This window comes from Aspergillus melleus (assembly GCF_016097325.1).
Source record: "Aspergillus melleus strain CBS 546.65 chromosome Unknown contig2, whole genome shotgun sequence".
NCBI lineage: Eukaryota > Fungi > Ascomycota > Eurotiomycetes > Eurotiales > Aspergillaceae > Aspergillus > Aspergillus melleus.
Genome location: NW_025763371.1, coordinates 4,348,071 through 4,363,777, shown reverse-complemented (window position 1 = coordinate 4,363,777; position 15,707 = coordinate 4,348,071). Strand labels below are relative to the sequence as shown.

At 49.1% G+C, this 15,707-nt stretch overlaps 6 protein-coding genes across 6 annotated transcripts; 2 read left to right on the top strand and 4 right to left on the bottom strand.

The window, feature by feature from the left end:
- Positions 1-304: 304 nt before the first annotated feature.
- Positions 305-2,194, bottom strand: LDX57_004316 (uncharacterized protein; the record flags this gene model as incomplete). The annotated part of the gene is made up of 1 exon (XM_046085974.1): positions 305-2,194. The coding sequence occupies one exon, from the start codon at positions 2,192-2,194 to the stop codon at positions 305-307; it is 1,890 nt and encodes a 629-aa protein (XP_045941937.1).
- Positions 2,195-2,910: 716 nt separating this feature from the next.
- LDX57_004315 (uncharacterized protein) lies at positions 2,911-4,898 on the bottom strand. The gene is made up of 3 exons (XM_046085973.1): positions 4,168-4,898; positions 4,011-4,113; positions 2,911-3,955 (listed from the first exon to the last, which is right to left on the bottom strand). The coding sequence occupies exons 1-3, from the start codon at positions 4,631-4,633 to the stop codon at positions 2,971-2,973; spliced, it is 1,554 nt and encodes a 517-aa protein (XP_045941936.1). The 5' UTR covers positions 4,634-4,898; the 3' UTR covers positions 2,911-2,970.
- Positions 4,899-5,159: 261 nt separating this feature from the next.
- Positions 5,160-6,721, top strand: LDX57_004314 (uncharacterized protein; the record flags this gene model as incomplete). The annotated part of the gene is made up of 2 exons (XM_046085972.1): positions 5,160-5,468; positions 5,528-6,721. The coding sequence occupies 2 exons, from the start codon at positions 5,160-5,162 to the stop codon at positions 6,719-6,721; spliced, it is 1,503 nt and encodes a 500-aa protein (XP_045941935.1).
- Positions 6,722-7,796: 1,075 nt separating this feature from the next.
- Positions 7,797-8,696, bottom strand: LDX57_004313 (uncharacterized protein; the record flags this gene model as incomplete). Its single annotated transcript, XM_046085971.1, has 3 exons — positions 7,797-8,005; positions 8,181-8,244; positions 8,313-8,696. 3 exons carry the CDS (start codon positions 8,694-8,696, stop codon positions 7,797-7,799), a joined length of 657 nt encoding a protein of 218 aa, XP_045941934.1.
- Positions 8,697-13,198: 4,502 nt separating this feature from the next.
- LDX57_004312 (cupin domain-containing protein) lies at positions 13,199-13,660 on the top strand (the record flags this gene model as incomplete). The annotated part of the gene is made up of 1 exon (XM_046085970.1): positions 13,199-13,660. The coding sequence occupies one exon, from the start codon at positions 13,199-13,201 to the stop codon at positions 13,658-13,660; it is 462 nt and encodes a 153-aa protein (XP_045941933.1).
- Positions 13,661-14,502: 842 nt separating this feature from the next.
- LDX57_004311 (uncharacterized protein) lies at positions 14,503-15,428 on the bottom strand (the record flags this gene model as incomplete). Its single annotated transcript, XM_046085969.1, has 2 exons — positions 14,503-15,042; positions 15,138-15,428. The coding sequence occupies 2 exons, from the start codon at positions 15,426-15,428 to the stop codon at positions 14,503-14,505; spliced, it is 831 nt and encodes a 276-aa protein (XP_045941932.1).
- Between the last annotated feature and the right edge of the window lie 279 nt (positions 15,429-15,707).

The following is a 15,707-nucleotide window of genomic DNA, read 5'->3' as shown; positions in this document are numbered from 1 at the left end:
CAGTCTTTTTGTTTGCCAGCCCAGCGGAGTACACAACCACACGGGCGGACGACATCCAACAATTCCTCTTTTCGTTCTATTTGAATTGAGTTCTTTCAAGTATCTTTGTTTACGGGCCTCTGAATTCAGTATGTCATCAACAACCATTTGGGCAAACTGTGGCCTTGCAATGGCAACGTGACCAGCTCGCTACAAGGACTGGGGGGGACAAAAACGAAATCACCAGAATGCATCAACAACAAGCCCAGCACTTTCATTATAAGGGTAATGGAGGAATCCTATGCTAATCACTGTGGTCATTATCTCAGTTCAGGATCAAGTCAGTCTTTCCCCCCAGTTTGTCGCCAGAAAACTGCCCGACCTCGATTGCGACCTTGCCTTTGGGGAGAACGAATCTACCGGCGACCCATTTCTGGAGAGGACGCAAAGATGCAGTCACCCGTACAATTACCTGCTCAGCTGGATTGATATCTTTGGGAGCAAAGCCAAGCAAAATGCGGGCAGGGAGGTCTGGGACGCCAGGAAGACCGTATACTTGCGCGACAAATCGTCCCTGTACGTTTCCTAGGTTTTTCACTTGAAGTAGGACTTCAAACTCCTCCCCGTTGTCTGCTTTCCTCTCACATGTGACATCCTGTATACTAAACTCGGTGTAGGAGAGTCCGAATCCGAATGGGAATGCAGAAGAGACCTCAAGCTTGTCTAGGAGATGCTGTCCAAACCAGCGATCATAGCGAATCTCGGATGCGTCCCGATCGAAGAAAGGTAGATGGGCTTCGTCTGTGGGGATGGCGAATGGCAATCGACCACTAGCATCTATCTTGCCCTGCAGAACATCTGCTAGTGCGTGTCCACCTTCACATCCACTATACCAGCTGAGCAATATAGACGGAGGAACTTCTCTCCATGACTCCATCATCACTGTTCCAGCGGCAATAACCGACACAATCGTTCGAGGGTTACTCTTCGTCACCTCCTTAATGAGTTCTTCTTCAGATGGGCGAAGCCGCAAAGATTTACGGTCGCCACCGACACCGGTCGTCATTCCAGTTCCCTGGTCGTCCCCTTCCTTTTCATACATTTTTTTTATTCGCTCATCTTCAGGGCCGTTGGTCGGAGGGAATACTGTTCGGAGGCTCGGGTTTTCCCTCAGAGCTGGAATGCAATATTCGCCTTCATCTTCATGGTCGAATCCCACCACACAGATGACGATGTCAGCCTGAGAAGCAACGTGTTTTGCTTCCTCTAAGGAAACGGCATGGGTGACCTCAGCATCTGGAAAAGCCTTTCGTACTCCTTCGAGTGGAGTAACGACATGAGGCGAGAATGTTTGCGAAGACCCCTTGTCACCGGTGTTGGCAATATTCGCCAACCGGCCGACGACGGCAATCTTTGATATAGACTCGGTTTTCAAGGGGAGGTTACGTTGGCCATCAACAACCTCATTCTTTAGAAGGACCATCGAGCGAGCCGCTGCCTCACGCGACAGTGCTCTGTGTTCCTCGCAAAATACGACGGATCGATCTGGCTGGCTTTCTGCGGTGCGAAGAGTGAATTCGAGTTGCTTGCGTAAGATTCTCTCGCACGATCGATCCACATGAGACCAATCTAGCTCGCCTGCACCAAGGGCATTCTCAAGGCGCATAGCTCTCTGCTGACGGAAAGGTGCTTCGATGTCCAGACCATTCTTGACGGATTTCGCCGAATCTCGCAAACCGAACATGAAATCAGACATCACAAATCCGTCAAACCCCCATTTCTCACGAAGAATGTCTGTTAAAAGATCATGGTTCTGTCCAGCCCATTCGCCATTGACCGAATTATAGGATGACATCACGGACGCGGCTCCACCCTCGATGATCTTCCGGAAATGGGCAAGGAAAACCTCGTGCAGCACATCCTCGTCAATCTTAACATCGACTCGGAATCGTGCGTTCTCCATCGAGTTCAGGGCATAATGTTTGACACATGCCATGACATGCTCCTGCACGCCTTGTGTCAGAGCTAACCCGAAGTCACCCAGTAGCAGAGGGTCCTCGCTATATGTTTCCTGGATTCGGCCCCAGGCAGGGTGACGAGGCAGGTTGACACAGACTCCAGCGAAGAAGTTGGCCCCCTGAGCCTTTGCTTCCAGTCCAATTGCCTGGCCGATTCTTCGCTCGAGCGATATATCCCAAGTCGCTCCTCTTGCCATGGAGATTGGAAATGTAGTTGACTCTTCCAAGACCACACCTCGTGGTCCATCTGTGAAACGGACTCCTGGAATAGATAGCCGAGGAACAGCACCATGCACATAGGGGTGACGGTTATAACGATCTAACATCATCTGTCCCAGTCCAGGCCAGAAAGATTCGTCGCCGTCAAGAAGCCACAACCGTTCGGACTGAGTGAGTTGGGAGAGTAGACGAGCTGTTGCGTCCGATAAACTTTCATTTCCATGCTGGATAGAGTGAAGTGCATCTTGGAAGGTGTATTGGTCGCTTGAGTCTGACATAGCTACTTGCTTTGATTGGGAAGGCTTTCTGAAGATGGGTTCAGTAAGATTAATCAACGTAAGTTCTCAGTTTGATTGAAGACTGACGTGAATATGCTATCTACCTAGATGAAAGCCAGGCTATTTGAGGTATGCATTTACCCCGCTCAAACAGGCTGATATTGGCGTTTTTAGCCTATATAGCTGCGACATAGTGTAGATCCAGCTTGGCTTGCAGAGCTAACACACGGGGATAGAGCACGTCTACTCTTAGTATTGGCTCGTCATGTTAGGGCCCGCGAAGGATCTCGAGACATCGCGATGGCCTTTCAAGATGCCAAGCCTGTGGATTGTCGCAACGATTTAGTAGATAACTCGAAAAGCTCGATGGTACAGTCCTTTCATATTCCAAAAGTTGACATTGATTTCTATACACTGCGGCCTGGTTAATATTGCCCTGCCACATAGACCGAACCACTGGACCGACTAACAAACATTTATATAGCAGCTTCAATATGCTCAACATCCTTGATCTTCTTCTCGGCGACATCGTCCTTGTTCTCCAGGTTTCTGATCTGGGCACCCAATCCAGTGCAGACATATCCCTTGAACTGCCGCGTCGGAACCTTCTGCTGAAACATTTCATCCAGTTCCTCCAAGGATCGATCCTTCGTCTCGGGAAGCAAGAAGTAGACAAATGCTATCGCGGCAACAGAGAAGCTACCATAGATGATGGCCGTTCGACCACCAATGGCGGCCTGAACATACGGATTCACGAAATTGATGGGCACCGAAGTGACGAAACTGCCCAGACTGGACAAAAGCAAAGTGTGCTCACGGAGTTGACCGGTTCCGATCTCTCCACCCAGGATCCACACACCTGGTCCCCAGGAGAGGCCGTAGAAGAAATACCAAAGAACCAGCATGGCGATGCAGCCATTCTGCGTCATCGGAGAAAGGACATTGTAGCCGTTGGCTGTCGTGCCGCCGACGCCGAGCATCATCGCGGCCATGAGGAACGCACCCCAGAACATGTTCGATCGTCGACCGATCTTATCGAAGGTATAGAAAGAGATCATGTTGGCGATTAAACCACAGGCAATGACGATCACATTGTATTTCAGAGGATCGGAGAATCCGAGCTGCTTCATGAAGGTCACGATGAAGTTGTTGATGAAAGAGATGCCCTGAGCCTGTTGCAGGATTTGAACCCCTGCGGCGATGATTGTGCGCCGCAGGTTGGTGCCTTTGAAACAGTCCATAATGCTGGTCGCTTTGTGGAGCTCACGCTGTTCTTCGACCTGGAGTCGTAGAAGCTGCACTTCTTCAGCTGCGTTGTAGTTGGGACCATACAAATCTTTAATGGCAGCTTCGGCTTCTTCGAACCGCCCACGGTAAACCAGAAACCGTGGTGTTTCGGGAAGGAAATGGTAGGAAAGGAGAATGCCGATAGGAACCGTGAGCTGACAAAGAATCACGGTACTAGGAAGACTGTGTTAGGATTTGTCTCAAACAGAATGAAAGGCCCAGTTCTTACAGATAGGCCCATTGACTTGTGATTCTCTGACATAAGTACACGACCAGCGTGGCCATGAAACCACCGAAGGTGTTCCAGAACGAGTAAGCAGCCAGGAAAGCGCCTATATGATATGAGTCTTGATCGAACATTCAATCAAGAAATATTCGCAACGCACCTCGAATCTTAGCCGGTGCACACTCCGATTGATACATGGGCACCACATTAGAGGCCAGGCCGATGCCGGAATAGACGACGATACGACCCACCACCAGCTGCCAGAAGGAGGTCAAAGCAGTGGCCTCCAGGATGATACCCACAATAAGAAGGCCTGCCATGACTAGCAGAGTGGGTCGGCGACCCAGATTCGAACACAACCACGGAGCTGCCAGACAGCCGAGAATAATACCGCCAGAGCCCGTACCTGTTCCTGCGGACTGCTTTTCAGACGGAACAGCCCAGTCATTCTGGGCCTCGTCCCATACACCGTACTTCTCGCCAAAGGGTGATAGACCCAGTGCACCTCCCCACCAGGAATTGTCGAATCCGAAGCCCATGGCCCCGAGGGAGACAAAGCACCCGATGAAGACCAAACGGAGACTCAGCTCCTGGTAGAGCACTGATTGCTTGATCGAATCGAACATTTGACGAACTAAGCCGAATAACTGACACCGAATCCAGGGGTGAGTGACATCTTGCTTTTTTTCCCTCACCGGGGACGAGGCTTAATTATATAGGTTAGTTCACGGCGTTTACAGATGCCTGGCTTGCAGCGTGAATGGCATCGAAGGGAAGCAGCTCCTAAACCTGGGGGCCCCGCAATCGAGCCGGCATGGCTCATGGATGTCTCAGACCACATGTTGGGATAGTCTGGGGAATTCGTGGGTTTCGGCAGCGGTGGAGCAAGGCCGGTCTGATCCTGAAGTTGTCAATGTCTGGCGGTTGCAACTGCCTCCGCCGTCCGGGGCTACCGGCAGAACATCGGCCAAATTATAGCGGCAATTCCTTTTCCCCTCCCCCACAATCACGATCACCCCACTCGTCTGCTTTGGGGCCTGCGTGGCTCGAGTTGCGATTGCTGGGGCAGCGTGATTCATGGAAGCCTAGGCATTCAAATATGGCCGTCGTCACCGTGGCCGGAAAGGCCATCTTCATCATCCCTTGTTCGCCATGGCCTCTCCTACACAGCTTCAGACCTTTGCTACCAAGCCGCGTGTCTTCATTCTCAGCGATATCTCCAATGAGCCTGACGATGCCGAGTCTTTGGTGCGCTACCTTCTCTACTCCAATCAATTCCGGACAGAGGGGTTGGTTGCGTGCACATCCACCTGGATGAAGAATAAGGTGTGCCCGCAAGACATGCACAAAATCGTCGATGGCTATGAGAAAGTGGTCGACAATCTCAACGCCCACGCACATCCTAATGACCCATATCCGACCGCCCAGTATTTGAGGTCTTTGATTAAGAAGGGCGCAGAGGTAAACACATACTTTCAACCAGACACTCAGAATTTGGTCTTCTAACTCATCCCTCGCAGGCATATGGCATGACAGCAGTAGGCGAAAACATTCCCCTCAGCGTAGGCGGCCAACTCCTCTTAGACCGCATTGAAACACCGTCTGAAGACCCTCTTTGGGTACTGTGCTGGGGTGGAACAAATGTGCTTGCCTCTGTCCTCCTCAAAATTAAAAACACCCATTCCGCCGCCGACGCCGCCAAATTGCGCTCAAGACTACGCGTCTATACGATCTCGGACCAAGACGACACGGGTGCCTGGATCCGACACCACTTCCCTGATATCTTCTACATCTGCTCTGTCCATGGATGGAACCAATACGGTATGGCCGCCTGGTGCGGCATTTCTGGCGACGGCTGGTACGGTTTCGACAAGGGTGGTCCGGACCCCTCCAAGATCAGCAAGGAATGGATCAAGGAGAATATCCAGATCGGTCCGCTAGGCTCCACGTACCCGGACTATATGTTCATTCCCGAAGGCGATACACCGACGTTCCTATACATTATTCAAAACGGTCTCGGCGTGCCGGAACAGCCGGGATACGGATCCTGGGGTGGTCGATACATTGCCACAGACATTAGTGGCAGCGGAGTTCCGAACGGTCATTTCAGCGACACAGTGGACGAAGTCGTGGGTCTTGATGGCCGGAAACACAAATCAAATCACGCAACTATCTGGCGTTGGCGCGATGCTTTCCAGACAGACTTCGCCGCTCGGATGCAGTGGTCTCTCTCGCCAGACCTGAGCAAAGCAAACCATCACCCCGTTGTCGAGATCAATGGCAGAAAAGGTTTAGAACCGCTTCATTTTGAGTTGGAGGCAGGTACCTCCTTCCAGCTTGATGCTTCTGCGTCGTATGATCCCGATCCCAATGATACTCTCACTTTCAAGTGGTATCAGTACCGTGACCCTAGCGCAACACAATGGTCTGTCCACCATGAAGTGGGCGAGCTGGAGATCAAGCCGCTCAATGATTCCGGCAGCAAGGTGGAGGTCACAATCCCTCCACCGGAGAAGTGCTGTGTGGAATTGATCAGTCGAGAGGCGATTGCCAAAGGTCAGCTGCTGCATCTTATTCTCGAAGTAAAGGATAACGGGTCTCCGCCTCTGATCAGCTACCGCCGGGTCATCATTCAGGCCACGAACGAGAAGTTGCTCGGTGGTGGTGGCGGCGCTGAGGCTATCGGCGACGTTATGCGAGATGTTGTGCAATAGATAGATTGAGTGGTTCTTGGGCGGAAGGCGAGTGTTAGATGGATGAATTCTACGAATAAAAGACTTCAAATTAGAGACACGTTATTATATCATTCGTGACTGCCCCCTCCTTTCGAAAACTTTCTGTACTATTAGCTTATATCTCCCACCCGCACTATTGTCAGTGTGCCATTTACACTAATCATCATGACGAGATATACTTTCACGATCCATTTGCGTGCAAACCGAGTCGATGGCTGCTTCGTGGCGACCCGGCTTGTCAAGGCGACGGGGGCGTCAGCGCCGAGATTCTTGCACGACAAAAGGAAGCTTTTGTCCCGTTCAGCTTGGGTCCTCGGCCTGTATTGAGAGAAATGTGGCTTTGTTGGAACTAGAGGTTGGCCTTGCAAGGGCACTTGGCTATATGATGTGCGAATTGCACCGGGCATGGGACATGTCCGCGTGGCTGAACATGGCGAATACAAGATCAAAGATAATTTCGTTGTCGGCAAGGAGGGACCCATGATACAGTTCCGCAAGAGGATTTGAGTGTGGAAGGGCGTTTTCAAAGATGAGAACAAATGCTATTTCGAAGCACCAGGATAGCACATATTGGGTTGTATTAGCCACTCAAAAAAAAGCAATGCATCAACTCGGCTTCCTATTGCTAAAGTATCTATAGGCCGAATACTGTGATAGTACTCGCTTGGTCAATTGGTTTGTTGGGGTTTTCGTGAACTACTAGGTTCGCTCATTATGTATCTGACGAGTAATCTCTCGTCTAAACGCCATTCATTCAGAGAAAAGGACGCCTCTGCTGAACTTCCCGGACTCTAAGCAGATTTCTCGTCCTGTGTTCCCATGCCGCTGATGATAGATCGACCATAATCAGCAACATATTCCCCGAGGCCCTTGTCTGTGCCAAAGAAACGCTTAGCTAAAATGACTCCCTGGACCGTGACTCTGGTAGGAAAGGAAATATCCGGGGAAACATACAAGTCTCGATACCATATTCCATCACATTCTCGGTATATTCGAACTGCAAGTTGCAATCAATCACCGGATCGCAAAGCCTATGGGGAAGGATATCTGCTACTCACAGCTGTACCGCTTCCACGTAATCAAGCAGCGCGAAGCTGTCTTCTTTCATTCTCTGCCAGAATTCATCCACGAGAATGATATCGGCTGAGATTGATTTTAGATTCGAGTCCCGCAGAGTGGTCAGTGTTGACCGGGCTTCCTGGATACCCCGGATCTCTGTTTCCTTGTCCTCAATCTCGCCTTCCAGGGTTTGGATCTCTTTTCCTAATCACATTGACAACGCGTGCTATGGCAAGCTTTCGCCTCCACACGGGTACTTTGTCGTCTGCACACAAAGGAATGAGGGTGATATCGAAGTCTTAAGTGAGAAACAAGTAACGATAAGCTTCAACCCATTGCGAATTTGCCGGTCCCGCGAATGGATGTATGTATCACTCACTCTCTGTCAAAAGGGACAATGCTCCAGCGACCAGTGAACTACTGTACAGGAGTTTGCCCAAGGACTGGTCATTCCAGTCCCTACATCAGCAAATATCCTAGAGCAGGCGGCATTCTTGAAAGGGTATCTCACCAATTGCAATGGCGTCACATTTTCAACAAATTCAGCACCCAGAAGTTCCGCAACACGAAGAAGGGCCCCAGTCTTTCGGAGCCTGTAATCATCAATTTCAGCGGCTGTATCCTCCACAATTTGTTGCCAAACTGTTTCCTCGTCGGAAGCAAATGCTTTCTGTATCGCACTCCAGTAGCAGTTTCTTTGGTCCGGACCGAAGTCCGCTAGGCCTGGGATTGTCACCAGCGGAAGTATGGACTCGAACGAAAGTCTTTTGCCGGCAGCCAGGTACTCTTGAACAGAAGGTTCACCTCTCAGTAGACTGGCATACTCATCTTTGCGGAGCGTTTCCTCGAACAGAGACGCTAGCTTTGTTTGTCGTTCGGCTGGGTTTTGAGCCATTTCAGTAGTGGTATGGGTAGTTGTAAGAAAAATGCCTTATCGTTTCGCTGCGAAGATTGATCGATTTCTTCAACTTATGAAGTCACATAACCAGGGATGCCAATTTATAGTTCTATGTCCAGATACTGAGTTTAATTTGGATATGGTGGGCAAGAGGAAGTGGAGATGTTGACATCAAGTCACTGCACGGTCACCAACCCCCAAGTCGTTTACACCTACAGTATATCTATCGTTTTGTAGTGCTGTACTGAGGACTCGCATGTCGGAATGAATTGTAGTGGTGGGTCTGGGAGGGAGGATGTTACATCCAGCATGCATGCCATTGGTGTAGGTGGATTATGACGCCTGACGGGTAGACACATTTGGCTTTCAGCTGGAATCATCGACAGATACCTTACTGCCCGACTCCGGAAGAGGAAACACACTCCAATTGCTGAGTCTCGATTGTTCAGCTGTGGGCGCCCGAGAATGTAGGAATAACCATTCCCTTCCACTCCGAGTTCCGCTTCCACTCGATCAACACTAGATCGAAATCCTTGCCGAATTCTGCGCCTGACCCGTGACTGATGTAAACGCTCTTCTACAGGATAAGCCTTCCTACTTGGGTATTAGAATAAACAATGGGGCAAAAAGCTGTAAGGATCCTGTCCTTTCCGTTCATTCCCAAGATCCAAATCTCTGCTGGAAGGCTAATTTCTTCTATTCAACCCAGATGCGTCCATGGGAAGCTATCTGCGGGAATACGGATGGGGCGTCACGCCCTTTTGCACTAACCCAACACCAATTCCCGAGTAATCTATTTGTTTGTGGAGGCATAGGAAGGGTATTTGCGTACATCTTCGTTGACAGTAGTTTGATTTATAGGATTGAAGAATCAGGATTTTCTGATTCGTATCACTGCTTGGCTTATTTGTTCTACGGCCAAGGAACTGATTCTTGTGGCTATATATGGAAAGCACTGCTCAACAGGTACAAAGAATGTCTTGTAACAGATAACTGCTCGCGAAGATGAGCTCCGTATGGAGTACTTCAATCACAGCTTCCCCTTCCTAGGTTTGGCAGCCCGGAATGCACTGATCGGTTTGATAGTTTGGAACCATTTCTCGCTCAACACAAGATGGTCGCGCTTGCTCATTGCCTGTCTTGTTTTATCCCACTCGCGTTCCATCTCAACGAACTTTTTCATCTCTTGCTCCAACCACGTAAAGCATTAGTTAACTAAACTATATGGCTCATAGCCACGCAACGTATAGTCTGTGCTCAACTTATCTTCATTGAGAATGCCATTCATCTCCATATTGACCATATCGGCAATCCAAATGCTGCGAATCTGCAAAGTCTGACTTCGCTTTGAACGTTGCAATAGTTCATTCCAAAGCGGCTCGTATAGTTCCTGCATTACTGCTGATCAATATCCTCAGATCTTTCGATAAGCCGGACAGTTCTTTGCTTATCTTTGCCAGACCAACCCCATGAGCCATAATAATTGTCACCGCGTTAGATGAAAGCGGCGTCGATTGTTCCAAGGGTGTGTATTGCTTCACATGGAGATGCAGTAACTCTTCTTGGCTATTGGTCATACTACCAGCATATTCTCGAATATGACCGGCGGGGATAATGTGCTCCGTAATACTGAAGTTGCTGGCAGACATCTTGGTGGTATCGATGTTGTTTCCTAAGTATGGATGAGGAAAAAAGCATGTAGTGAAGTGAGAGGTTAACGGAGCAGAATTGGCTTAAATGTTTAATTAGCTATCAAAAGTAGACCAAAGGTACGGACAACGAAAAGAAGGCGAAGGATCAAGCTCAGCCTTGTTCGGTAATCTCGGGTTGGGGCTTAGGGGCAGAACAAAGAAACGCGTTAGCCCGGTTTAGTGTATTCCTCTCAGCAAGTAGGAACAAACACCGAAGAGACTCCGTGTTGGCCCAAATCTCCCCATGTATATGCCTAGTATCCACACGGGGATGAAAGTGGAGTATTTGTTTGGAACTGTTAAAGAGTCCCAACATGAGAAAGCCAAGACAACAGTAAGCTGTCTATAGCTACCTGCCGAAATCCTGCGGTGGATGAGCTAATTGAACCAAGCGAAACACCTCTAGGTGGAATGGTTCGTGAGGTGAAAGGTCGAGAGTGCAGGATCATGTATATGGCCGCATGTAGTGCCCGAGGCCTCACAATACCGCTGTCCGTGCCAACCTGTGCTAGCCCCTGACCCAGCGCTATCAGGTCCACACCTGAGGCACATTCCCGCATTGACTGGCTTCTGGATAATATCTCTCAGGCGATTCAGGATGACGAATTCGACTTTCAACTTGATTCCGTATACACACGGTTTGAATGCCCCTTGCAGTTGGAACAAATTGGCGGATTGGATGCCGAGAAGCGTTATATCAAGTGCGATAATCAGCATGTTGACATATATGAGCTGCCATAATACCGCGTTCTGCTCGCTCGCTTGCGCCCGATTGATACCGCGGATGCCAGATGGCGTAGACCAGGAACGCTCAAGAAGTGGTGAGCGTTGACCCAGGTACTTGCGTGTCTGGAATATATAGATGATGCTGAGAGTTGTCTCTTGGACGAAGAAGACGACAAGCTGAACACGGTCCCAAATGAGGTTGACAGAAGTGAGATTTGGGTTTATCGTGGTTGATTGCTATGCAGGAGGGCCATGTAAGTAGCTGTCTGTCATTGCAGCTAGTTTATGTGGGAAATACTCACAGCGGCAGTACCGATGATGATGGTCGGTATTGTAAATGCAATTGAGTTGAATATGAGAACACGTTTGATAATTTTTAGGGTTTTTGCAGTGCACCTAAGTAGATGTAGTCGGGAGTATAGGACCCAGCTCTGCGGGACTACCATAATTACCCACGTCAGATAGATCATGATTATGGATGGTAACAAATCTGTCCAGACACCAAAGTCTGCTAGTATAATAAACAGAGACTGTAAGACAACCGCCCACGAGATGAGTGCGCAGGACCAGAAGTACAATCCGCGACGGCGCTTGAAGAGCAGGAAAAGAGATACGTTGATGTCAACTCCTATGTACCATGATATGCCCGTAAAAGCGGCCATTATCATGGACAGGGGCAGGTCTTGTTTGATATCGCTCATATTAAGAAGTTTATGCCTTCTCTTTCGGATCTTGCGGAGTTCGCGTCTATATTAAGAATTAGGCTCTATAATGTTTGTGGGGAGAAGTTACGGCCCAGAATCTGAAAAAATGGGGGACAGGAGCGGCTGCGCGGCGCAGCTATTTCTAATTCAATCTGCCCTATCAAATGGACCTTATGATGAGGGGCTTTCTTTGCTACCAGGCCATTTACAGATGCAGCATCCAAGGAGATTGCATATCTTCACCGAGTTTGGGAGGTCACATTTGGTGGCTGCTTACCCATCTTGTTTGACCACCTAACATACCCTGCAGAACCTGCGCATCCCTGTTCTCCATATGCAATAACTGTTCTGGATACTTTGCGTCAACAGCAAACATTTTCAGGTCGCATGACCGAGAATACCTATAGCAAGGTATAGTGGTCTTTCCAGCCGTGCAAAAATAGGAACGCGGGTATTATCGAATTCTCAATATGTGTTTTAGCTTGAGTATGGAACTCGCTCGTAAAGGTAAATAATGACATGAGAGAACGAGAGTGTGTTTAAAACGAGGAGATCAAATTATTGGTTTCATGTGGTGATATCGATGTTGTCGGGGCATATACTGAAGCTCCACGAGTAGCCTGTCACGATCTACGAAAGAAAGCAGTATCAAACGCCAAGGTATCAACTTGATATTATGATCGATCAACTACATTTTTTGCATTTAGAGGAAAAAGAATGAAAGCAATATAGGTTGGTAGGATTTCTCTTTACGTTAAAGCTTGTCCATAGGGTCTGATTCCCTAAAACATTTGGGCACTCTAGAATCTTGAATCGTCCAATTTGATCACATACAATAATTAACAAATTGTCAAACTAAGCCATAGGACTGACCACGACCACAACTATGGCTGGAAATTGATGATTTTGGACTCCGGAAAAGACAACTATTAGGGTTGACATATAACAGACTGTGCTACTCGCTCCCCGATTAGGCACGTGTGTTAACTAGCAAACTTCTCAAGAGCAAGTGATACTAAATAGGACTGCATGAGTCCCAATCAGTATATTATCACAAAATGATAAGACAAGGATAACCCTGCAAATTTCACAAGTGGCTTTTTTTGGTGTAATGCCCCCTCCCATGCCACATCAGCATTTCTTTGTTGGGGAGATTTTAGTCCTCAATAGTGCCAGCTCTTGTTGGATCTATGGTCCCCTTAGCAAATAAAACCCCATAAGAACCGCGGGAAACGCACAAGTGCCCCTGAGCTCTCCGAAGACTCTTGAATCTGTTGACTGCATCCATCCAGCAAAAGCCGGTTCGACTCTCTTGAAGCCCAAAAGATCTATCCCCTTACCACCAGCGAAAGAGCCCGCACAGCACAGAAAAGCCACAATGGAGTCTACCCACACAGCCCAGGACGTCATCCAAGCCCTCAATCTTGCCCCTCATCCGGAGAAGGGCTACTACATCGAGACATTCCGCGATCGAAACGAATCAGCCGACGGCCGCTCATGCGGTACCTATATCTACTACCTCCTCGAAGGCGAGTCTGGACTCTCGCACTGGCACCGCGTGCTCGACGCCGTTGAAGTTTGGCATTACTATGCTGGTGCACCCTTACAGCTCTCGCTGTCTTGGGACGATGGCAAGCCTGTCCGCGACCTGGTTCTGGGTCCGGATCTGTGGAAAGATCAGAGACCACAGATCGTGATCGAGCGGGGAGAATGGCAACATGCACAATCACTGGGAGACTGGACGCTTGTTGGATGCTCTGTGACACCGGGGTTTGAGTTTAAGGGCTTTGAGATGGCGAATCCAGGGTGGGAGCCGAATGGTGCGGTGCCAAAAGTGTGATTGATTGTTCGAAGCGTTGTTCTCAGTCAGGTTCTGTGGCATCTGCTTCTTTTTGGATGTGCGTTTGGAAGTGGAAAGGGGGACGATAGTGGGATACTAGCGATTCAGGTTGATAGTCTTACAGCTTGAAGGCAAAAAATTGCGAATGCGTGGGATTTTCACGAAACTACCCATCATGTTGTCCTAGGCTCATATGGCCGTATCTTGGTATGCCAGGTGGCGGTGGAGCGCGTAGACAGTGTAGTTAGAGTAAAGAAGTGTAGTCGCACACGAGACCTTCCTAGTTAAATGGCACTTTGCTAGGTTAGCCATGACCTCACAGGCTGTATTGGATGACTCAAGCTGGATTTCCTGCATGGATGATTCTTTCTCGCGGCTGGGATACGGGGGATTTGATGTCACCATACAAGGTCATGTCGGGCTGAAAGTCTACAAAGAAAACCTTGAGGCGCTTGCGTCGTGGCACAAATTATCGGAATGTCATTTTATGCCCCGATCTAGTAAGTGAGCGTGTCAATATGTGACAGCTGCACACCGAGGTCTCACTTAGGAGAGTCAACCGCTTGAGTGGCTGCCGTTCTTGTTCTCTGTTTTCAGCTTCTTAGATAAACAGCCATGGAGAAGAGTTACTTTGCGGCCAAAGAAGTAAGTATCCACACCTAATCCTGGATACTCATTGTGATTTCCTTGTTGGTATGTGGTCCGCTTTAACCAATAAACTTTGTGACATGCGATATCTGATATATGATAACAAAATATTATATCATAGGTAGGGGTATATAGCATCTTCCTCTTCCCTTATCAACATGTAAGACCCTGAGTAGAAAGTCATATGTTGCAATCTACCGCCTGGTTACTGTAGGTGCCGAATCACCTGGTAGTTCATGCCTCGAGTCCTCAGCCCCAGCAGGTTTCTCATAAACAGACGCGGCGTCCAGTTCACGTGCATCGCATGAGCTTGTTACATACATCATCGGCACCGTCAAGGCAGGGTGTTTGCTCTTGTGCTTTCGACGAAGGAAGAAAGTCAACAATCCGATCACCGCGATGGCACCCACAGCAACGCCAACGCCAATGCCCGCTTTTCCACCTGTGGAAAGATCTGACGACGATTCGGGCTTTGACGATTGACTTGAACTAAGCGATGAGGTAGGATCGGCCCTGGCTGATGTGAACCTAGTTTGAGAGTGTGCACTTGTTTGTGTGGACGTAGATGTGGACAGTCCGTTCGTTAGGGATGTGGATATGTAAATGTTCCTCGGGACAGACACCTCGTCTTTAGTTCCGCAGCAATCGGCCGTTATACCGCAGCACCACTTCTCGGAATAATCCGTGCCATCGCAGGGGGTCATTTGTGTGTTCTCAGATTCTAAATCGCCATCCTGGTTGCCATGTTGTTCGTTAGCATTCCGTTCCCCTGCCAAGACTGAGAAAGAGACTCAGTTTCAATCGAGATCCGACGAATATACCGACATACCGCACAAACTTTCAAACAGCCCACGTCAGGCCAGGACGATAACGAGCACGTGTCACGCCAATATATTGCGGAGGTGTTCGAGGGCTTATCGCCCGCGACCTTGCAGAGGCCATTTTTGAGGCATTCATCGGACTGAGCGCAGCACATGCTCACGGCGCCCTCCACGCCGTTGCACTTCTTCGCGTCATGGTTGGGGGACCTGCGTCCATTGGGTCTATAGCAGGTGGTTTCATCGGCCGAGGAGGACGAGGCGAGCTGAATGGTTGCCAGGAGGAAAGTGAACTGCTTCATGGTACACAATCGAATAGCCTAATTTGGAACATGAACATGCGACAGGAAAGCAAAGAGCGTCGACGACCCGAGAGAAAAACGCGAGGAATAAATCGGGGGCGCAAGACAAGGCTGAAAGCAGGGGGCGGGGGTCTGACCGGCTTGCATACTGGCAAATTTGGATATGTATGCCAAGAATGTATGGCATCCTTTTACGAGTCATGCATGGTAGCTGACACATCTCTCAACAGCCCATGTCTCTAAATTTCTTCTTCGAGTCCAAATCATAAATGTGAAGCC